This window comes from Lepidochelys kempii, chromosome 12, assembly GCF_965140285.1.
Source record: "Lepidochelys kempii isolate rLepKem1 chromosome 12, rLepKem1.hap1, whole genome shotgun sequence".
In the NCBI taxonomy this organism is placed as follows: Eukaryota; Metazoa; Chordata; order Testudines; family Cheloniidae; genus Lepidochelys; species Lepidochelys kempii.
This window is the reverse complement of record NC_136391.1, coordinates 3,694,732-3,718,381: the sequence shown is the minus strand read 5'-3', so window position 1 is coordinate 3,718,381 and position 23,650 is coordinate 3,694,732. Positions and strand designations below refer to the sequence as shown.

The 23,650-nt window shown below is 50.2% G+C and overlaps 1 protein-coding gene across 1 annotated transcript in view; it reads right to left on the bottom strand.

Annotated features, from left to right (window-relative positions):
* HYDIN (HYDIN axonemal central pair apparatus protein) overlaps positions 1–23,650 on the bottom strand; it is a 427,107-nt gene that overhangs the window by 109,664 nt on the left and 293,793 nt on the right. Inside the window, exons 29-39 of the mRNA XM_073307159.2 lie at positions 22,352–22,529; positions 20,778–20,908; positions 18,751–18,884; positions 16,034–16,170; positions 13,477–13,604; positions 13,138–13,329; positions 12,014–12,163; positions 10,225–10,464; positions 9,346–9,514; positions 7,446–7,646; positions 5,659–5,829 (exon numbers count right to left, since the gene is read on the bottom strand). Of these exons, the coding sequence (XP_073163260.2) occupies positions 5,659–5,829; positions 7,446–7,646; positions 9,346–9,514; positions 10,225–10,464; positions 12,014–12,163; positions 13,138–13,329; positions 13,477–13,604; positions 16,034–16,170; positions 18,751–18,884; positions 20,778–20,908; positions 22,352–22,529 (1,831 nt within the window). The remainder of the gene's footprint in view (positions 1–5,658; positions 5,830–7,445; positions 7,647–9,345; positions 9,515–10,224; positions 10,465–12,013; positions 12,164–13,137; positions 13,330–13,476; positions 13,605–16,033; positions 16,171–18,750; positions 18,885–20,777; positions 20,909–22,351; positions 22,530–23,650) is intronic.

Sequence of the window (23,650 nt, the reverse complement as noted above, 5' to 3'; positions counted from 1 at the left end):
GCACCAGTGAACATGTTGCTAGTGGCTTGAAGGCGGCCCCATCAATTTCGAAAGGACAAGATTCAGATCCCATGGGGGAAACGGATCCCTTATCTGTGGGAATATCCTCTCTAGGCCTTTAAGGAAGCGAATTACCACCTCATGTGGGAAGACCCACCTAGTGTCTATTTTCGGGTGGATTGCTGAGATGGCTGCCAGGTGGACCTTGATTGAGGAGAGGGCCAGGCCCTGCTCCTTCAGAGATAGGAGGTAGTGCAAGATGAGCTGTAGTGAAGCCTCCATAGGGGACACTCCACGTTGGGAAGACCAGAGGGAGAAACGCTTGCACTTAGTCCAGTAAGTTGTCCTCGTGGAGAGTTTTCTGCTGCCTAGGCGGACTTTACGCACCTGTTCCAAACAAGCTCGCTCATCAGGGTTTAGCCATGAAGATTCCAAGTTTTCAGATGCAAGAAGCTGACGTTTGGGTAGAACAGTTCCCTGAGTCCTGGGAGATCAGGTCTGGGTGGAGTGGCAGGCTGACCGGTACCTCCATGGACAGCTGCACGAGTGCGGAGTACCAGTGCTATCTGAGCCAAACCGGAGCTATTAGAATAACTCGGGCCCAGTCCTGCTTGATCTTTGTCAGCAACTTGTGACTCAACGGGATGGGTGCAAAAGCGTAAAACTGGTGGGATGACTACTTTAGCAGGAAGGCATTCGTGATGGACCCCAGGCTGTGGCCCCTCAGGGAGCAGAATTATTGACATTTCCTGTTGGTGCAAGTGGCAAAAACCCCCACCTGCGGAAGAGGTCCCATGCAACATCCATGCAAAGGGACCACTTGTGGTGAGTGGAAAAGAACCTGCTGAGGTGATCTGTGAGCTGGTTTTGTACGCCTGGTAGATAAGATTCTTGATGCTCCATCACATGAGTGATGAAGAATTCCCATAGGAGAGTTGCCTCTCAACAAAGAGGGGATGAGTAGGCCCCACCTTGTCTGTTGATGTAACACATGGCTGATGTATTGTCCCTGAGAACTGAGATTGTTTTGTTTGTAATATGGGGCAGGAACACCTGACAAGCTACACAGAGATCTCTAAGTTCCCTGATATTGATGTGGACTGAAAGTTCCTCTTGGGACCACAGACCTTGTGTCCTGAGATGTCTTACGTGGGCACTCCAACCTAGCACTGAGGCACTGGAGACCAGATGTGCGGACGGTAGGGGCCTTGTGAAGGACACTCCCTTGCATAGCATCCTGCGGACTAACCACAACTCCAGGGAGTTGAGGACTTGAGGCAGCACCCTGAGGACTCTGTCCAGATGTCTGAAAGGGGAGTACACCATGCCCAGCCGGGCCTGGAGAGGTCTGATTCTCAGTCTCACATGCTGTACTATGTATGTGCAGGAAGTAGACTTAAACACATTCTAATAGTCATAGTCAGAAGTGCCTGGAGGGAGCGTATTAATGATGAGATTGATCAGAAACGGTCCTCCAGAAGATGGGCCCTTGCCAGTGTCAAGCCAAGAACTGCCCCAATGAACTCTATTCTTCAAAGAGGCGTTAGGGTTGACTTCTGAACGTTTATCAGAAGACCCAGCTCTGGGAAGGTTGATTGTATGAGTGCAATGTCGGACTCCACTTGCGCTGAGGACTGGCCTTTGATGAACACCTACATACATATACATACAGACATGACTGTATTCATGTCTGTATGTATATTGATCTTTTAACCAGTACTCTTTTCTTTTTAAATAAATTTTAGTTTAATTTAGTTTAGTTTAATAAGAATTGGCCATAAGTGTATATTTAGATAAGATCTGGAATATTCATCAACCTGGGAGGTAATGTGTCTGATCCTTTGGGATTGGTAGAACTTTTTTATATGATGAATAACATTTTCAGTAATCCTCATCATATTTGACTTGGGTGTCTGGGTGGAGGCCTGAGGCTGGGTTACTTTAAGAGAACTGTTATTGGCTTCCGGGTAACCAGTGAGGTATTATAGAGGCTGTTTTGTGCTGGCTTGGTGAATCTAAGTATTGGAATATCCACCAGCTTTGGGGATTGTCTGCCCCATTCTTTTCAGTTCACCCTGAGTGACCTGTTGGCTCCCCTGGGACTCCGGGTCACACAAGTCGAGGGCGGCATACCCATCCCTTGGATCTAGAGACAGGATAATGGACACCAGGGGGACTATGCAGAACTTCAGCTTTTTTTAGGTATGGGCTGAGTCCACACAGATCCAGGATCCGCATGAGCCCTCCCTTGGCTTTGGGGATCAGAAAGCAGTGGCAATAGAACCTCTTTCCCCTTAGTTGTAGCGGAACTTCTTCCATGGATCTCACCCGGAGAAGTGATTGCAATTCTAGCTCCAGAACAAGTGCATGAAAAGGATTCCTGAAGAGGAATGGGGAAGGTGGGTGGGAAGAAGGGGTAGAAATAAACTGGAGGGTATACCCCGACTCTACTCAAAACCCAGTGGTTGGAAGTAACCCGTTCCCAGTCCTTGAGGAAGTGGGAAAGGTGGTTAAAATAGGGGATGGATCCTGAATCTGGGGGTTTGGTATGCCATCCTTGAGCACCTCATCAAAACGAGTGTCTCAAGTTGCCTGAGTGGCATAGGCCTGATTGAGAAGGCCCTGTGTAGGAAGAGGATGGAGGTGGCCTGCATGCAAACCCCCTGTTCCTTCTCCCCCTCTAATCATGACGTGGCTGCTGGGGGACATAGCAGCCATATTGCTGGGGCCTATATGGTCTCCTAAGTGATGCAGGATTGTGCAACCCAGGGACTTTAGTGTCACCGTGGAGTATTTAAGGCTGTGGAACCTCGCATCTATTTGCTCTGAAAAGAGCGAAGGGTTTTCAAAGGGCAAGTCCTGCAAAGTCTGCTGAACCTCCTGTTGGAGCCAGGATGGTTTGTAACCATGAGCTTCTGAGCACAGTGACAGCAATCTGGCCACAGAATCAGCCGCATCCAGGCTGCTTGCAGGGAGGCTCTGGCAAAGAATCAGCCACACTCAGGCTGCTTGCAGGGAGGCTCTGGCAACCGACTTGCCCTCATCCACAAGGGCCAAGAACTCCTGCTGATTGTCCTGGGGGAGTTTGTCTTTAAATCTGCTCAGAGTCTCCCACATATTTAAAATCATAGCTACCCAGCAGAGCCTGCTGGTTCGTTATGCGAAGTTGAAGACCTCCTGTTGAATATGCTTTCCTCCCAAGCTGATCCAAGTTTTTGGGGTCTTTTTCCCTTGATGTATGTCTCTTCTGGCCCTGACAATCCCTCTCATTGGCTGCCACCACCATGAGTGACCCAGGGGGAGGGTGAGAAAATAAAAATTCAGAGCCCTGGGCAGGCACAAAGTATTTCTGTTCAGTTTTCTTGGCGGTGGGTGGGAGGGAGGCAGGGGTCTGCCAGAGGACCTTGCTGGGCTTCATAATCGCCTCACGCAGTGGAAGGGCAACTCTTGTGGGCATTGTTGCTGCCAGGATGTCCAAGAAGCCTTGGGGTGGTTACTCGATGGCCTGTGCCTGTAAGCCCAGATCGGACGCCACCAGATTCAGTAAGTTCTGGTGGGGCCTTAAATCGCCCTGAGAAAGAGACGACACCTTTGACACCACTTCTTCCTCAGGTGAAGAAGAAGAGGAAAGGGCATAAAAAGCTGTCCCCACCTCCAGCTCTTCCTCTGCCTGGGGAACCTGTGCCTGCTGATCAGCACTGACTTCGGTACTGGATTGTGCACTGGGATCGGTATTGGGTTGTGGGCCGAGTCCAGTGACCGGCTTGGTACCGGGGCCAGCCCTCCGCATCTGTACCAGCTGATGGTTCCAGGGTCCCTCAGTGAGGCACCAGCAGCACCCTACTCTCTTACATGACTGAGTCGGAGCACCACGAGCTAGAGCTTTGGCTCAGGGAAAACCCCCAGGGTTCCAGAAAGGCCACTGCATGGGTGTCGATTCCCATGGATAAATGGGCCAGGCGCTCTGTGACAACATTGCACCTGGAGCTCCCAGGGTCACCGATGGGCACGGGGAGTGGTGTCTGTAGCCCCGATGGTCCCATCGGTGCATGGAACAGGTCCAACCTTGAAGAGGACCAGGAACGACGAGGAGCGGGGAGACCATGGTGCCGCCGATTCTCCTGGTGCTGGGGAACAGTGCTGCAGCGATGTCCATGTGAAGTGATCAGGATAGGCTTTCCCCTGGAAAGTGGTCTAAGCACCGCTCTTGAACTAGTGGTTGGTGCCGGAGGTGCTGCATCTTGGCTGCCAGGTGATCCTGGTATTGGCAGAGTCGTCAAGCGTCTCTCCGCTGCACACACTTCCAGTGTGGAAGGGACTGCAAATTGCTCGGCACGGTGCTGCGGGGCGGTGTTGCTCCCTTTGTGGGGTTTGCGGTACTGGTGTGGCTGCTGGCAGCAGTGGTTGTTGCTGTGCCAAAGAGGGAGAGTGGCCTGCCCCAGGGCTTGCTCTATCTTGGTCTCCTTTCTTGCTTCCCTCCGGTGCCAGCGAATGGCTCTTTTCATGGTGACTATGATGCCTCTTCTATATCAGCCAGAGGTGCTTGGTGCCAAGCCGGATCTCAGCTCCGAGGTCAGTCTTCGCACCACCTCCATTAGGAGGACTTTGAGTCTCGCTGCCTGGTCCTTTTGCATGCAGGGTTTAAACTTCCGACAGATTTGGCAGCAATCTGTCCAAGCACTCGAGGCAGCTCAAATGTGGGTCACTGGTGGGCATAGATTTCCCACAGGCGGAGCAAGCCTTGAACCACGGCGACCGAGGCATGCTCCGATACCAGGGCAGGGGGACACCAGAGCTGACCTGACGGATACCACTAGGGGAAAATATTTCCAACAGCTGTGCTCGGGCATGCACGCACCCAAATCAGAATGGAAATGTGCAAGCACTCGAAGAAGAACTAGTGTAACTTACACACAAGGCTATGGAAGATGGGAGGGTCTGGAAAAATGATGTCCTTTAGAGCATTAGACAAAGCACCAGGGGAGGCTTTATCTCTAGAGCCTTCCACTAGCTGCTTTTCTTGTACATGCCTATCTTCTTCCCCCATGTCAGTGAGTCCTGTTTTGCACTCATGGAATGCCAAGTCCCTGTGTCACCATTTACACCTCTCTGCAGACCAGCTGACACTGAGGTGTCTTTCACCACTAGATGGGGTGTAGTTTGTTGTCACCAAGCTGATCCTGATACAAACTGGGTCAAAGGGTGTTTGTTTGTTTTTGAAAGGAAAATTCAAAGTGCACTCCACATAATCCTCCCCAGCTCCCTTCCCCAGAGATGGGGCCCTCCACTTCCAGGGTTTGGAGCTGCCATGTCTGCTCCACTGCGGCCTAATGTCTGCCAAACAAATTATCCTCCCACATAGGTGTCATCACTGGTGTAATCACAACTAACTCATTGATGCGAATGATGTTATGCTAATGTCAGATACAGGGGTAATTGCGGGGAGACTCAGGCCCAACTTCCCATCTCCGAGTGGGACTTTTATTTTCTCTGGCCCAGCTACCACCAGTTTGGATCTTTGTCTCCTACCCAGCTCTAGGCCACGTGGTGAAGATAATGAGAGAGAATTTGTCATTGTCGTAGCAACTGAGATAATTTTTCCTGCCTTTCCTTTCCTCCCCTACCATCCTTCTGGCTAGAAGAGAACAGTCTCTGCACCTGTAAGGGGAGCGCCATGGATTATGATGACAATGCCTCTGCGGTTCTTGGCTGCACGACCTTCTGGAGAGATATCGATTCCAAGGTGGCGTGCGATGGCTCTGGAAATGGGGTTGTTGTCTAGTTCTCCAACAGCCTCCTTGCAGCTGCCATCAATGCTTCGCTGATACTCTACCACAGAGAAACAAGGGGTCATATGACTCTACCAGATGTCAGTGTCTCAGAGAATCCTTCCCCATTCCCTGACAGTGCACTCAGTGCTTTGGGAGAGTCCTCAGGAAAAGGACACTCGCCAAGTAGGGACAAGGCATGGTTAGCATAACACTAAGGGCCTCAATCCTGCCTTCAGCTAAGGGTGCTCAGACATTCCTGGGCGCTCCCTGGTGTCCTCTCAGAACATCGACTCACTGCTGCAAGTGTCCTAGCTGCTGGAAGGTAAGCGAACAGGGTGACAGAGCGGGGAATGGACAGCCAGTCTGTCTGCCACAAACACTCAAATTGTTCTGCCCACTCTGTCACATCCCAATACACCCCACTATCCAACAGCACCACAGGAAATGACATCACACTGACTGCCTTGCAGCACCTGTGGGTTTGATCCCAGGGCGTATGAAGTATAATTACCAGGCACATAGCAACAGACATTTAATGCAGTCCTGCTACTGGGGATTGAATGTGTGGCCCAAGCAAATAATCTGCTATGGGAATCGGACTGCCAAGGCCCTGCGGGATTCCTCTGCAGTTTAATGATCTCCAGCAGAGAGCTGTTTTCCTCTTTCAGCCGTTTCTCTTCTGCTCAGTCAAATGGTTAAGAAACACAACACAGGGAGATTTGACTGTGAAGATTATTTTCATGGCCCTTCTATGAATCGACTGCAGTGTTTGCAAACAATCATTTGCTTCTTTACAGCTCCCAGCTTCTTCCCTTATTAGCCCACCGATTGCCATACATCTTGGCTCGTGACACTGTAAGCAGCTGCCACACACATGACAGTGACAGAGCTTCCCTTGTTGGAATGCTCTGCACTGCCATGCAGGAGACCCACACTCAAATCCTGGTGGTGGTCTCAGTCTCCAAGTGTCCAGATCTCAGAATGATGGCGAAGCTGGGCATTGGCAGGGGAAAAGCACCTCCCGTGGCTCAGTAGTGATGTTTCTGGTTAACAGAGAAGTGGAGGGAGTGACACAGAGTTTCATACAACCCTCCAGAGTCAGTGGCAAGCTCCTCTGTAAGGAGAAGGGGAGTTAACATCGAGGCAAATGGAAGGATCATGAGAGGTCCAGCTGAGAGCCTGGGGACCCTGTCCAGGGAAAGGAAAGGATCCCAGACTACATTACATGGGTGCTAACCCACAGATCTGAGAGGGTGCGAATTTTTCACAACCAGAGCAAAAAATCCCACTCTGCTTCCACAGCCAGGGAGGCACATGGGTACAGTAGGATGGATGTGGTTCTGTGGAGTGAAGGGAAGGTAGGATTTTGGGAGCTCACTCGGGATCCTCTTGTTTCTGTGCACAGTGGCGCTTGGAGTGGCAGAGCAGTGGGGGCCAGTGAAACCATTGCTCCACTGATCCACTGGCCATCACCCCCGTGACCCTCCAGCCCGGCAACATAGGCATGACGTGGAGGAGAGGATTTGAGGCCTGATTACTTTCAGAAGGTGAGAGATGGGATCAGCTTAGGAGGCCAAGTCTGCAGTGAAATGATTCAGGGAATACATGAACTCTCTATCAGGGCCATTCCCACCTCAGAGGATGGTGAACTGCTGGAGAGCTGGGAGTGGTTACCTAGCCCCTGTCCTTTTTCAGCACCTTCCTCCTCCTCCTCCTCTTCCTCCTGCTCGAATTTAGACTCCACCTTGTGAGAATGGCTTTCCTCAACAACGGAGATGGAGGGAAAGATGGTGATCCCGGTAGAGGCAGTGCGCGTGGTCCCAGAAGGATTTTGCTTCACTCTGCGCTCGGAGAGAGATGGGTTCTCTTCGTCATCTAGCCGGGGAGGGAGGGAGGGGAAGAGAGGGAGGAAGAGGAGGGAAGGGAGGAGAGATTGAGTGCAGGAAGACATGGTGGGAATTGGCTAATCACCATCTGACATTTGTGATTGCCTTACTGTACAAGCTAGGTTCAGGCAATGCCCAAGCCATAGGCCGCCCACTGCGCCTAGGGCAATTTCACCTCGTGGCTTTTTCTCAAATGGTTCTCTTTGATTAGGTACTCTTCGTGGTGTGCGATTGATAAATCACATAATATGATTTCTGCCTCAGTATCGGGTGACTGAAACTTTCACAGCTGGAGAGCAGCTAATACAAAATGATGAACAGCAAATTACAGCCCTTGCAGCAGAAATGTTTGGTCAAATGTTCATTGGGCATGTCTATAGCTACTGCAGTAATTACTGTGGTGGTTCATGGCCACACTGCCCTTCTTCTTCTGATAAGCACGTAAAAGGGGCAGTGTGGGGGGCTGAGAGCCTGGACTCTCAGCTCTGTGCACAGCTCCCCCTGGAAGCCGGGCTGCTCTCGGGGCTCTTGGATCCCTGCGGATCCCGCTTCTGTTCTTTGTAATTCTTACGTGCGTGTCAGCCTTTTCTATTTTTATAATGAATTCCTGTTCAACAGACCAGAGGAATTTGCTGCACACAGAGCAATCAGCCAGTAGCTGAACTGAAAAGCACTGCTCTTCAAGGTGTGAACATAGTGGGGAAATACATGCGCTAGATTGCTAAAGCTTGCTGGCCTGTATCTCTCATGCACTTGCAGTATGGTAGTGACTCATTATGTGTAATTGTACATGGTTCAGGTTAGTCTCTGTTGAGAGATGTGTTGTGTCCTACCATGTTCTCGGAATTATTGAGGGGCAGGGCTCTTCCTCCACAGCCATGGAGGGGCATGGGTGCAGTAGGATGGATGTAGTTCTGCAGAGTGAGGGGAAGGCAGGATTCTGGGAGCTCGCTCAGGGGATCCTCCTGTTTCTGTGCACAGTGGAGCTTGGAGTGGCAGGGCAGAGTGGGCCAGTCTGGGGCCAGTGAAACCATTGCCCCACTGATCCACTGGCTATCACCCCCGTGACCCTCTGCAACATAGGCATGATGTGGAGGAGTCTCTTGTACAGGGGGCCAGACTAGTTGATCACAATGGCCTCTCCTGGCCTTTGAATGGATGACTCTATTATTTAAGGTAACAATGGGTAGAAAGAGCTAGATCTGGGTGGCATGAAAAGAATCCATGAAATCCCATCATTTGGGCTCTGGCTCCAGCCTACACCCTAGAGTCTTTGGTGACAGGAGTCTAAAGGGCTGGATTCTGTTCTCAGTCCATTACACTGCTGTACAAAGGGGGAGTGACATCAGTGGAGATACTCCTGATTTACACTGAGCAGATGGGGCCTAAGTCTCCTCTCATAGCCTGTAAGTCAGGAGTGACCCATCAAAGTCCACGGAGATTCACCAGTGTAAGTCAGAGCAGAACTGGGACCAGTACATACAGTGCTTGGTGTGGGCACTGCTGGCTGCTGCAGACAAGGCCTGCTATAGAAGGCCAGCCAGTAAGGTGTTTCCATGTGGATATCTGGGTTTCCTCCATCAGCATTTCCACTTACATGTAGCTTTGGGGAAAATCCTAGACACAGCTAAGGTCAGTTCTGTTCCTTGAAAGTCTAGAACAAGCTGCACTTTGTTCAGAGTCCTCACCGTTCTCTTGGCTTATTGCCTCCATCATTTTGGCCTTAGCTAGCTCATCTGGAATCCTCTTCTGTTCTTTGTAATACTCCAGCACCTCTGGAGGCAGCTTCTCACCTGGGATGCGAGGGGGCAGCAGCAGGGTGTTATGGGAATCGTAGCCCTTCAGCATCCGCAAAATCTGTGGCCAAAAAGAAGAGAAGCCACAGACATAGGTCAGGCTTCCAGGAATCCATTCCCTCCTCCCCCAGAGTGCCTCAGAGAGAGCCCAGGGGCCTCTCATATCCCCTCTTCCTTCTCCTCTCTCCCACAAAGGCGTTGTAGAGACCTCCCCTCTAACTGAACTGGGCTGGCCCCAAACCCCTCTGCAGCCCATCAGCGCAGCTGCCTGCATCTGCCGAATGGGGCTACAGGGTAACATGAGGTGCTGGCTGCTAGAGCTGGACCACAGCCTCCTCCCACACCGGTAGATCAAAGTCAACCTGAGGCCTGCTGTGACACCATTCACTTGAAGCCTGCCCCCTGGTGCGAGGCCTATGACTCAGTGTGAAAGGTCTCCCACCAGCTCCCAATTGCTCTGCCGGGAGGTGCTGGTGTCACAGGGCAGTGGAGGAGGGAAGAGGGCATTTCTCTGGAATAGCACATGGAGGGAGGGGTTTGTGGGACTAGGGAATGACTCCAACAGGGATAATCCATGGGAGTTGGGAAGCAAGCAATGAAATGCAGCTACTCCTCAATGCCAGCATCACAGCTGCTGGCCCTTTGGGCTCTCCTGCATGGTTTGCCTCTAGTGCTTGGTCCCGCTTAATAAAGAGTTGGAACTTCAGGACCTCTGAAGCATTCAGAGGTTTTAAGTGACAAGGGGGGTGCCAGGACTCCCTCTCCTCTCACCCTCTCCTCAGTCAGATACTGCTGGTCAAACTCCAAGGAGTAGAACTCAATGGGGAACTTGCATGGGTTCTTCACTACCACCTCTGCCTCATCCCCCACACCATATGGCAGCAGGGGCCCCAGCTCCAGCACTGAGGGCGTGAACTCCAGCCGTGGCTCCAGACCGTATCCAGAGACAAGCAACAACAGCCGGTCACTGCTCTGGGAGATGTGCACTGTTAGATGGTTGGTGTAAAACCTCTGGGAAGAGAAAGAGAAACCCGTGGGATTCCTTCATGCCCCTTGCTCCAAAGAAACACACAGGGTCCAAGTGCACTACTGGCCTATGTGAGATCAAGGCCCTAAGGGCCAATGAAGTTGCACCCATTTACTTACATCACCAGTGAATTTGGCCCATATCTCAGTGTATTTGCATTCAGGCCCCAGGTGGTTCCAGGACCCAGCACTGTATCTGGGTACTTGTATAACAAAGCCAAGATGATGTTTTGGGTGATTTCATCCTGTCCTTGGTGAATGTACAACACAAAGCCAGTGGGGAAATGAGCTGTAGCCTTAACAGAAAGGCTCAAATGACACACAGTGCAGAGTGCAGGAAAACATCTGATGAAGTGAGCTGTAGCTCACGAAAGCTCATGCTCAAATAAATTGGTTAGTCTCTAAGGTGCCACAAGTACTCCTTTTCTTTTTGCGAATACAGACTAACACGGCTGTTCCTCTGAAACAGTGCAGAGAGTGATTCACCTCTTCCCAAAGCCGCACTACCTGAGCATAATGCCTGGCAGCACTGCCTCAGAACAGGTGAGACTTATATGGGGGTGGATCAGCCTGCATCTAAGGAGCTCTTACACCTTCTGCTGAAGCATCTGGCACTGGCCACTGTCAGAGACAGGCTACCAGGCTCGATGGCCCTTGGGGTTTCCCCCCTTCATGGGACAGTTATCTCCGGAGGCAGAGTTTGGTGGCAGCACTGATGGGGAGTCTAGGAGAGCTGTGTTGTTAAAGGTGGAAAGGCTGCTCCCAGAGTGATGGGGCAGCGCTCCCAGTTATAAAAGCCATAGGAAGGGGGTCATCAGGACCGTCCCTAGCAGGGTGCGGGGCCCGGGACAAATCAGCCTCTATGGGACCCCCTTAACATTTTTATACAGGTGAAATCTGGTGTGGGGAGGGGACGATGGAGAGTCACAGGGTTGCACTGTGCTAGGGGTGAGGGGGCCCGCTGTGCTGGGGGGTCCTGGAAAAGGGAAGGGTCTGGGGCAGAAGGGCACTGGATGGGGTCAGCTGGGCACTGGCATGTTCTGGGACGCTGGCGGCTGGTGTGGCAGCAGGTGACACCAGGAGCCGGCGGGGCAGGGCAGAGCGGGGCGAGTTGGGGTCACTGCTGCTGCTGCCAGAGACTGAGCAAGAAAAAGAAATACAACGCGTACTTCCCACTGGTGAGCGCAGGCCTAACCCCTGCTGCCAGGGCCAGGCCCACCGCTAACCCCTAACCCCACCCCCTGAGCCAGCCTGGCTCCCCAGGCATCCCAAACTCCACCCCACTGGGCTGGCCTAGTGCACCCCGCAAGACACATGCATGCTGAAGCATGGGGGCGCCCTAAGCATGGGGCCTGGAGCGGTCGCCCTGATTCACCTTACCCAAGGGACGGCTTTGGGGGTCATAGAGAAGTAGTAGGCTAGCAGCACTTTGCACTCTGGGAGCACAAAGGGGGAAACAGAGGCACCAGCCCTGGGTTTTCACCACCACACCACACTGCCTCCCCCTTCTTTGGTAATTACTAGACAATCTCACCTCTTCCAGTGGCGCAAACTTGACCTGCGCATTGAGTTGCTCCCCCGGAGCCAGCATCCCAGATGAGGGGACCATCTCAAAGATAGGGGGCTTTGATTTGAATTCCTGACGCAGCTTCCGCCGCAGGCTGGCTGGCAAGCGTTTATCCACCTGATTGCCCAAACCCAAACGATTAGCTCAGACCCTGAAACACGGCTACAGCCACAGCCTTCATAGAACATGGACCAGCCAAGTAACCAGTCAGAAACAGCTGTTTCAATTAACCAACGAGAAACACAGAAGCATGTTACCGCTCAGGCCGGGGGTAAAGAATGATGGAAGGAGACGGCCAGGGAATTAGTAGAGAGGCAAGGCACAAACAGATGACAAATTCCAGACAATCAGAGCCAGCTCCAATTACCCAGGTTCAAAAACCTTTAGCTACAGCACTTTACTCTTGATGATAGTTACAAGAATTAAACAGTATGGGTGGGAATTTCAAAACAGACTAGGGGATGCTGAGAACAGGCCTTCTCCCACCTCCTCCCCAATCTCCAGCTGAGCAATTCCTCCTCTTCTCTCCTCTCTCAAAGTCCCCTTAGTGCAGGGACCAGCCGTGGCTGCATGAGACTTTCTTCAGAGCTCATCAATGCTGGCCCTTGCTTCACTACCAGAGATGCTGCAGAGTATCATTCCTTCTTCCCACAATCCCCTGGGCAGCCTTGTGCTCCCTGCATCTCCTGGTCTGAGGAATGACACATGGGGCTCATGAATCAAGCATGTTCCTGTTTGCAGAACAGAGCATGAAAGGCGCTATGATGTTCCCATGATGTTCTTAAAAAGGGAATTCCCACTTGGCTCACAGCTTTGACATTAGCAGCTCAAATGTATCAGCTCAGCAAACGTCATCAGCTGTTTGACTATTGGGTCTTAAAACGCATCCACGGCCTAGTAAGCTGACTCTATGGCTGGAGCAGGCTGGTACTCTGCTGTAGGTCCTGGATCTACAATCCTTACTCACTGAGTCATTACTGAGGTAAGTACTACTCTGTGCAATAAGGGTTGTGGAACTGAGGCCTGAGGGCACAATGGGGAGTGGCGGTAATGGAAGGAGGCAGGGGCGTCACTGGCTGTCTTTGCTTTACCTTTTTGATGCACTCATTACTGGTGATGAACCATTCGCAAGTGATCTGCAGCTGATTGTGGAGCTGGATGGTCTCCACCTGGCACTGCCCACACTGGACGGAGGAGAACTCCAGCTTGTTGCTGGAGATGCAGAGTGAAGGCATAGTCACCTTGGCACGAAGGCAGATGTGAAACGTCGGGCCAGCTACAACCTGAGTACACAACATAGCCCCCGGTGAGAAGTCTGGAGGAGAACTAACTGCAGACTTGAACCGTGACAGGCTGGGGAAGCCGGGCTAAGAGAGTGACTCAAACCTGGATGGAGAGTGAAGGCTACGGGGCTGGAGAATACCTCATACCTTGATGGGCAGGAGCACTTCCACATCTCCCAAGGGCAAGTTGGCACTACGTGGATCAAACTGTACTTCAAATGTTTCTGTCTCACAGTAGGGCAGGTTCTTCACGCGGTCCAGTTCTACGCTGAAACCTTGAACACCATATAACAAAACCACTTAGAACCTATGGTCTGCAGAAAGCATGATGCATGTGAGTCGTAGTGTAACTATGCTTCACAATACAATTTGTCACAATACATCCCTCCACCCCTTACTGGTGACAGAAAGCAGATCCCTCTGCTCCGAGAGCACAGGTACCAGAGGGAAAGGAGAATCGCCACCGGCTGAAAGCACTAGGGCCTATGTATGACACAGCACAGCAGTTCTGATTCTGCTTAGTAGAAACACACACACACACACACATGTTCATCACAACACAGCAAAACTGAGCCAGTGTGAACACTTGTACACTTCCTGGCTAGTCTCTTGAGTTTCTCATGGTTGGAGATTTATATGAGTGATCCCTGTTAATGCAAAGAGCAACTTTACATACAAAGCACTGCACATCAGAGTGTGACAATGCATGTCACTATTCAGCCAGTAAAACAACAGAAACCCCAACCCCCAATAACAGAGCACAGGAGAGACCCATCTGCTCTGCCTGTATCTGGGCAGGCCCCCTCAGTGAAGTAACACGCACACTTTGCTCTTTAGCATCCCAAGTGTTTGGTACAAGTTACTGCAGCTGCTGAAATCCCACTTATTCTGACTCTCTTCTGCAGAGATTTCCAATCAGCAGCTCCCTACCAGACACCCCAGAGGTGGCTTTAAGGACCTTTCTCCCAGGACAGTCACTGCTTTCTAACAGGACTTGGCTAAGAGCTGGTTTATCCTGTAATTTTAAAGCAAAACATTGAAAACAAACACCCAGACATTTTCATTAGTGTTATAAAAGGGGATGATTATTTATTGTTGGTAGCACCGGAGCAGCGAGGGCCCCTAGTGACAGATCAGAACCTCATTGTGCTAGGCACTGTACATACACAGAACAAAGTAATCAGAGCCTTGTATGTGAGTCTAAAACCCAGGTTTAATAACAAAATAAGCACTGTGCTCAAGTCTGTCATGAACGAGATGTGTCTGTGTGCTCCCATGCTGCAAACCTGCATTCCAGCTATCAGATGGAGGGAGACCAGGCCACAGGCCAAGCTGTAGCAAGGGGGGAAAAGAAGGTGCTGACTTCCCCCTGCAGCATCATCTAATTCCCTAATAACTGATCCCTGGAGAAACACTGACACTGATCTTAAAGGATGACTCTGGGCCCAATCCTGCTCCCATTAAAGTCAACAATAAAACTTCCACTGATCACTTAGGGAGCAGGACCAGACTTGATATATTCTGGTCTCGATTCTCTCCTGCACTGAGAGCCACTCAGCCCTGGGGGTGGGCTTAGGGGCTGCTCTTACTTATGCCAGTTGGCTATGATCCCTATGGGACCATTGGCCAGCTGAGAAAGTTGCACAGTCACTCTCCAACTTTCCCCCACCAACAGGGTGTGTAGATGGGGCATTGGCTAGGAGCTGGTATGAGGTTTTCCATCAGCTGAGAGCAGCCCAGAAACGGGGGTGGAGGGGAGGGGATCCTGGCTTTCTGTCCCTCCAACTGAAGTAAGAGTTGGCAAAAAGGCAGCTGGCAGAGTGGCGGGTGGAGTGAGCGTTACTGGATGGAGGAAAGCGTAAGAAACAGAAAGCCCTAATGGGAAGAGGTGGGATTTCCCATAGTACATAGAATCATAGAATATCGCAGTTGGAAGGGACCTCAGGAGGTCATCTAGTCCAACCCCCTGCTCAAAGCAGGACCAATCCCCAACTAAATCATCACAGCCAGGGCTTTGTCAAGCCTGACCTTGAAAACCTTACAGGAAGGAAATTCTACCACTTCCCTAGGTAACCCATTCCAGTGCTTCACCACCCTCCTAGTGAAAAAGTTTTTCCTAATACCCAACCTAAACCTCCGCCACTGCAACTTGAGACCATTACTCCTTGTTCTGTCATCTGCTACCACTGAGAATAGTCTAGATCCATCATCTTTGGAACCCCCTTTCAGGTAGTTGAAAGCAGCTATCAAATCCCCTCTCATTCTTCCTTTCCACAGACTAAACAAGCCCAGTTTCCTCAGCCTTTCCTCATAAGTCATGTGCTCCAGTCCCCTAATCATTTTTGTTGCCCTCCGCTGGACTCTTTCCAATTTTTCCACATCCTTCTTGTAGTGTGGGGCCCAAAACTGGACACAGTACTCCAGATGAGCCCTCACTAATGCCGAATAGAGGGGAACGATCACGTCCCTCGATCTGCTGACAATGCTCCCGCTTATACACCCTAAAATGCCATTGGCCTTCTTAGCAACAAGGGCACACTGGTGACTCATATCCAGCTTCTCGTCCACTGTCACCCCTGGGTCCTTTTCTGCAGAACTGCTGCCTCTGCACATTCAACAGATTTTGAACTATTGCATCAAACTGAGATGGTTCATTCCTACTCCCATTTAGTTAAAGCCCACATAAGCATCTCACCCCCATTACCTGTATCATGCAGGGCCCGTCTGTCTGCATGGAAGGATACAGGGAACTCGCCGGTGTTGGTGATTTTGACAATGTGAGTTCGGATGTTACCAAGAATGATGTAGCCAAAGTCCAAGATGTATTCAGGCAGCTGAGCTCTGAAAGGGTTAACGAGAGCTCAGTTTGAGTCACACCTCCTGCTCAACTGGGCTGCATTTTCAAAGCAAGGAGCAAGTCCCATATTATATCACCATTCACTGCTTAGAAAACTCAGCCCTAAGTGCGGAACGCCAGGCCCAAATTCCCAATGATGTGTCATTAACGGCTTGTCTGCATGGGCAGCAGTGCATGATTTCTAAAGTACACCAATGTGTTGCATGCTAACTGGCCCATGTAGAGCCTGCTGGCGTGAACTAAAAGTTCCCTAGTGTATATTAATGTAATGCTGGGTCACTTAAAATTGCTTCAATACATTTCAGTGAAGTTTCTCTGCACTGTAACCAAGTTTCACCCATGCCAACGCCCTTAGAATGCAGCACTCAGCCTCCATAGATAGGAGGTGAGGCTCTTCCAAAGCAGGCCCATTCCTCGTTGGTGCTAGGGTCACAATTCAGGAAGGCATCACTATTGCGGAGAGCATTTAAGCATAAGCCTATGCACATGCTTAGGTGCAGGTGAAGTCAATGGGACGGAAGCACAAGCATGTTCCTGAATCAAGGTGTAGCTGAACAGGGGAAATGTCTTTGTCTCATTCAAGGAGGGGCACTGAGAAGACTTGTTGGTCTGTGTACCCCTGTGATCCCACCAGTAGCCACACTCCTTGGGCTAAGTCTTGTCCAGTTGATATCTGTGTAATTCCCAGTTCCTGAACTCAGGAGTGGAATATTTTCCTGCTGTTATGCCCAGTCTGGTCAGCTTGTCCTATGAAGCCTTCTGCTCCATGGCCCATCAGTAGCAATGGTTATTACCAGTCTGAACTGGTTTGATCGTCTCTGGCTGTTGCCAGTAATGATGCATTAACCTGGAAAAAGGCAATTTGACTTTAATAAATTTGACTGACCCTGCTGGGCTCAGAGCTGGAGACAAAACCAGCCCAGCAACACGAGGAAAACATTTGTAGTCAACAATGGAATTGTAAAATCTTTTGCAAGGAATGCTACACATTCATAAGAACATAAGAACGGCCATACTGGGTCAGATCAAAGGTCCATCCAGCCCAGTATCCTGTCTGCTGACAGTGACCAGTGCCAGGTGCCCCAGGGGGAGTGAACCTAACAGGTAATGATCAGTGATCTCTCTCCTGCCATCCATCTCCACCCTCTGACAAACAGAGGCTAGGGACACCATTCCTTACCCATCCTGGCTAATAGCCATTAATGGACTTAGCCTCCATGAATTTATCCAGTTCTCTTTTAAATCCTGTTATAGTCCTAGCCTTCACAACCTCCTCAGGCAAGGAGTTCCACAGGTTGACTGTGTGCTGTGTGAAGAAGAACTTCCTTTTATTTGTTTTAAACCTGGTGACCATTAATTGCATTTGGTGGCCCCTAGTTCTTATATTATGGGAACAAGTAAATAACTTTTCCTTATTCACTTTCTCCACACCACTCATGATTTTACAGACCTCTATCATATCCCCCCTTAGTCTCCTCTTTTCCATGCTAAAAAGTCCTAGCCTCTTTAATCTCTCCTCATATGGGACCTGTTCCAACCCCCTAATCATTTTAGTTGCCCTTCTCTGAACCTTTTCTAATGCCAGTATATCTTTTTTGAGATGAGGGGACCACACCTGTACGCAGTATTCAAGATGTGGGTGTACCATGGATTTATATAAGGGCAATAAGATATTCTCCATCTTATTCTCGATCCCTTTTTTAATAATTCCTAACATCCCGCTGCTCACTGCGTGGACGTCTTCAGACAACTATCCACGATGACTGCAAGATCTTTCTCCTGATTAGTTGTAGCTAAAGTAGCCCCCATCATATTGTATGTATGGTTGGGGTTATTTTTTCCAATGTGCATTACTTTACATTTATCCACATTAAATTTCATTTGCCATTTTGTTGTCCAATCACTTAAGTTTTGTGAGATCTTTTTGAAGTTCTTCACAGTCTGCTTTGGTCTTAACTATCTTGAGCAGATTAGTATCATCTGAAAACTTTGCCACCTCGCTGTTTACCCCTTTCTCCAGATCATTTATGAATAGGTTGAATAGGATTGGTCCTAGGACTGTCCCTTGGGGAACACCACTAGTTACCCCTCTCCATTCTGAAAATTTACCATTTATTCCTACTCTTTGTTCCCTGTCTTTTAACCAGTTCTCAGTCAATGAAAGGATCTTCTCTCTTATCCCATGACAACATAATTTATGTAAGAGCCTTTGGTGAGGGACCTTGTCCAAGGCTTTCTGGAAATCTAAGTACCGTATATGTCCACTGGATCCCCCTTGTCCATGTTTGTTGACCCCTTCAAAGAACTTCCAACCAGTGAGCTGCAGAGGGACCCGCAGGAGTTGGAATCGGAACCAATCCTGAATTCCAAACTCTGGCACTGTGAGGTGTTGAGCATCCGCAAGTCCCAGTAATGTCAGTGGGAGTTGAGGACACTCAGCAGCTCGCAGGAGGCGTGCAGCATCCCATAGAGACAGGCCCCTGCTGAGGTGCAGAACTATTGCCGCATGGTTCTGTAGATGTGGGCATCCTGCACAGGCCAACAGGCCACAGGCCATCACTAACTTCACTAGTTTTTGGCGAGCACGCTGGCTGAGGGTGGAGTCCTCCGTGGGATCAGAGACAATAGCTTTCTGCTGCTCCAGGGCATGTTCTTGTATGAGCAGCCGCTCCACTTCCATCTGCAGCCAAGTGTCAAACTGGGGAAAGCAAAGAGAGTAACTGGTCAGCAGAAGCCCTCTAGAAAGCAAAAGCTCTTCCCGGAAGGCAGGCCCCCATTCTCACTGCGTGCAACTTCTGATGGGGTTGGTGGTGTCATCCCCTCTACAAGGCAAACACCTCTGTCTCACTGCTGAGTCTGGATGTAGCTCTCCACCATTCTCCCTACAGGTGCGACAGCGGTGCAGCACAGTAGCGTAGATACTTTGTGCATCGACGGAAGGGTTTCTCTGTCAATGTAGGTAATCCCCCTCCTCGAGCAGCAGCAGGTACAATGATGGAAGAACTCTACCATCGACCTAGCCATGGCTACACCAGAGGTTAGGTCAGCTAAACTACAGTACTTGAAGGGGTGAATTTTTTCACCCCCCCGGCCCTCGAGTGACGCAGTGAGGCTGATCTAATTTGTAAGTGTTGATCTGGCTGTAGTTTACCAGCAAGCCACCTTGCCTGGAGATAGCGTAAGAGATCACTCTGGTAAATGACCTGGTTTTCTGTCTGGCTACTCACAATTAAAAACTGAGTAGCCAGGCAAATATACAGGCCAGTTACCAGACAAGCCAGGAAACTTTCAATATCCCAAGCATCTGTCTGTCCCCGGTGGAGGCCTGGAATGTACTAAATGGTCACTATTAAAGACAAATGCAACAGGGAGGACCACCCCAATCACTGATACAGGCCGGACTGTAGTAAATCTGCTGGTGGAAGGGTGAACACCTGTCTGTCTAACGCAGCTAATTGTGTGATATAATACAATGTAATGCAATTTTATGTAGGTTTTCCCACCCAGGGAACTATTTTAAATGCTCTTTGCCATCGGCATGAATCTATACAGAATATGGACTGCAATGCATTGAAAAGAGAAAGATCCAGGAACTAGCATACAATCAAGAATTCAACTGAATATCATTACAGAGACCTGAGGGAATCAATGAGCTACTGATGAGTGGGTATTTGTTAGAGTGGAAAGTCCCACCCAGAATTGTTGGGGAGAGGATGAGAGAGAGAACAAACCACACATGACAGACGTGAGTCATGTCACTTCATGCATGTCTGATGCTACCGTGATGAGCATGGTTATAAGAACATATGTAAACAAGACTCTGGAATATCTTAGACTACAGACTCAAATAGTTCAGTTCTCTATGATCAGGTAAACCTAGAAATATTGGGTCTGAGTAAGACACATAGCTCTCCCCACATCAGCAACCAGCTAAATCACCGTTACCAAACATAGATTCCACACCAAAGGTTTACCAGCGCTTTACACAGCAGAATGAAGGCATGCTCCTAGCCTGGAAGAGCCACTGCCTGAGCTGATCGAGTACAGTACACCCAAGCCAGCATAGATCACCTGTCAGACCATACTTCCTTGTATAAGCTTCCAAATGCTACACACCAGTAGCATGCTGAGAGTTCTGCTGCGCGAGGCTCTTAGATAACCATCTGCTGCAGAGACCAGGCACAATGTTTATGCCTTTGTATCATCCCTCTCTTGGCTGTGCACTTCTCTGGGCTCAGTCCTCCAGTGTTTACTTGCACAGTCAGTCCTACTGGAAATCAGTGGGACTACTCAGGTCAGCATGGGCTGCAGGATCAGACCATGTATTATTGAGATTGTTACATTTTCTGTATTTTCTGAGAATTATCGAATGCAATTAGAGTAGTTACAAACTGTAGGCATGATCCCCGTGGCAGGTGACTGTGGATAACCTACCAAGGATGCAGCTGCAGTGACACAAACTGGATACAGTGTCAGTCACGTCGCGGAGGTGGGGGCATGAAGAGTCAGTACAGGCCAAAATAAGGGTGGCTGCAGAGGGGTGTGGCCAGGGCAGCAGGAAGCACTTAAAGAAAACAGCAGCCTTTCTTACCATGGTGCCAGAATGGTCCGTGGATGGCTCTGCAGCCATTGCATCTGGGTGGCCAAGTGTCTCATTTCTCTGAATCTCTCCTTCCATTCTCTGTTTTGCCTCCTTGAGGATATTCTCATACCTTTCATTTCCTGTAGGAGGAACCAATGGGTGGTCAGGAAAAAAGCACGGGTTATAGACAGATTCTACCCCAGTTACACCCAGGAAACCTCACTGAACCCTACCATGACCCCCCATCTCTCAGACCTACTGAGGAAAATGCAGAAACAGTGCATACTTCCTTCCCTACAGATTAGCTCTCTCCTCCTGCAGCTCTGCCATCAGTTCTGTTCTCTCCCAATTAGGTCCAGTGCTTATGATCTCTGCTCAACCTCTGATTTTCTTCTCAAAACTTCTCCCCTGCTTCTGTCCTCCTCCCTTTCCATTTAGGAACTTGCTGGTTCCTTCATAATCAAAATAGATACAACTGGCAAGAGCTCCTCCCTTGTCTTCTCCATCCCCTTCCCCATCTTCCCCCCGTCTGACTCTTCTTATCCCTGGCTCACCTAACATGGCTTCTCCCTGTGCTGATTCCCGCCAGATCTACCTCTCCGACTCCATGTGTTTGCACAACGGTCACTGCCTGTCAACCTCGCTGTCCTTCCTCCAACTCAAGCTAAGCATGACCCAGAGTGAGCCCCCTCATCTTTCCTCGCAGACTCGCTCCCTTCCTCCATTGTCCTCCCTGTCACTGAAGCAAACAACCTCAATATCTGATTTGAGTCCTCTCTTCCTCCCACAAACCCCATTCAGGTTATTCCTAAATCCTTTCGGCTTTTCCTCTCCAGCATCTATCCCATCCTTCCCTCTGTAGCCCTGTGACTAAATCTCTTCTCCATGGCTTGGGGTCTTCTCCTGCCTTGACTATCCCCAGTCTCCTCCTCTCTGGCCCCCCAGCTTCCCACCTCCCTCCCCTTCAGCACATCCCAAATGCTGCTGTGAAAAAGACCTCCCCTCACACACCATGCAGAGCATGTGTCTCCCTCTCTGAATCCCTCCTTCGGTCCCATTCATCTTCCTCCTCAATATAAGTGTCTCATTCCCTTGAGCTGTATCCCTCCCTGCCACTGTTCCATCCTACCCCACAACTTCTTGCCCACCTGGACCCTCTCTGGGCCACTGTTGTATCACCTGGCTCTCTCAATGGTACAGTCTCTGGGGCAGAGACCACATCCTCTCCTGCATTTGCTGCCATGCCAGTGCTCAGTAAATACCACATGCCAATAGCAGCGGTTGAAAGGTTGAAGATTTCGTTAATAATCCCCTGAGCCAATGGACAGAGCGAGGCCAAACAACCTGACTAGTGCTAAGATTGAGCTTGATAAGTTTCTCCGATGGAGCAGCCTGCCATAGCAGGGAGTGGACTCCATGACCCAGGAGGTCCCTGCCAGTCCTATTGTTCCCAGAACCTACATGTTCTTTGGAAGTACGTGTGATGGTGCCCTACGAATGCAAGGCAAGGAAGTACTGGAGAAAGCCTTCAGCAAGTGTCTGGAACTGAGCAGAAGAGGGTATGGTGGGGAGGGGGTCCCTACCTTTGATGTTTCTGGGCAGATCCAGGCAGATCCTGGGGAAGGTTCCCTCTCCTTTCAAGGTGATGCTCTCTGGCTCCAGGTGGGCCACCTGTATCTGGAAGGTCTGCTGGAAGACCTCAGGCACGCCAGGCAGGTAATAGACCTTGAGCACCTGTTCTTTTTCTGGTTCAATGTAACCCTGCAGCAGGTGGGAGACAGCCAGGATATGGTACCGGGCAGAGGGTTCACTGAACACATGGAGATGCTGCCAAGAGCTGGGATGGGGGCAAGAGGTGAGGAAGGGAGGGCACAGAGCTGAAGCAAACAGAACAAGTGAAGTTGCTCTTACTGGATTCAAGCGATGTATTGTAGCTTCCATAGACCGCAAAGCACACATAAACTCAAGCCTCTGTGTCAGAATATACCATGAGGCCTATCCTGTCAGACCATTACTAATGCAGGACTGGTTGTGCCCTGGGTGCCTTCAGGCATGCTATAGGGTGCTGTACTGCAGGCAGCATGCCCTGTAGGACGGCTGGCTGATTTGGCCCCAATTGTGGCTCAGAGAGGGGACAGAGTATGCCCAACCAGCTACATAGCCCCACTTTTACCCCACTCCCTTTCAGACAGCTTGCACCCAAGAGGGTAACAGCAAACAGGGACCAGTCCCTGTGCCCCCACTCCCATCCACATTGCACAGGGCTGTGAGTGGGGGAAGAGAGGCTGCCTGTGCCCTTCACAGTTGGTCACCCAAGCAGGCCCACAGCTAGGTGTTAGGCTTGGGAAAGTCTTTTCTAGGACAATACTTCATTCCTGCTGGCAAAGGGGAAGTGTTTTCATTCACCTGCATGGATTTCAAAGTGTGGCAAACCACTGCAGTAGCTGGGCACATCATAGAATCATAGAATATCAGGGTTGGAAGTCCACCCCCTGCTCAAAGCAGGACCAATCCCCAACTAAATCATCCCAGCCAGGGCTTTGTCAAGACTGACCTTGAAAACCTCCAAGGAAGGAGATTCCACCACCTCCCTAGGTAACGCATTCCAGTGCTTCATCACCCTCCTAGTGAAAAAGTTTTTCCTAATATCCAACCTAAACCTCCCCCACTGCAACTTGAGACCATTACTCCTTGTTCTGTCATCTGCCACCACTGAGAACAGTCTAGATCCATCCTCTTTGGAACCCCCTTTCAGGTAGTTGAAAGCAGCTATCAAATCCCCCCTCATTCTTCTCTTCTGCAGACTAAATAATCCCAGTTCCCTCAGCCTCTCCTCATAAGTCATGTATTCCAGTCCCCTAATCATTTTTGTTGCCCTCCGC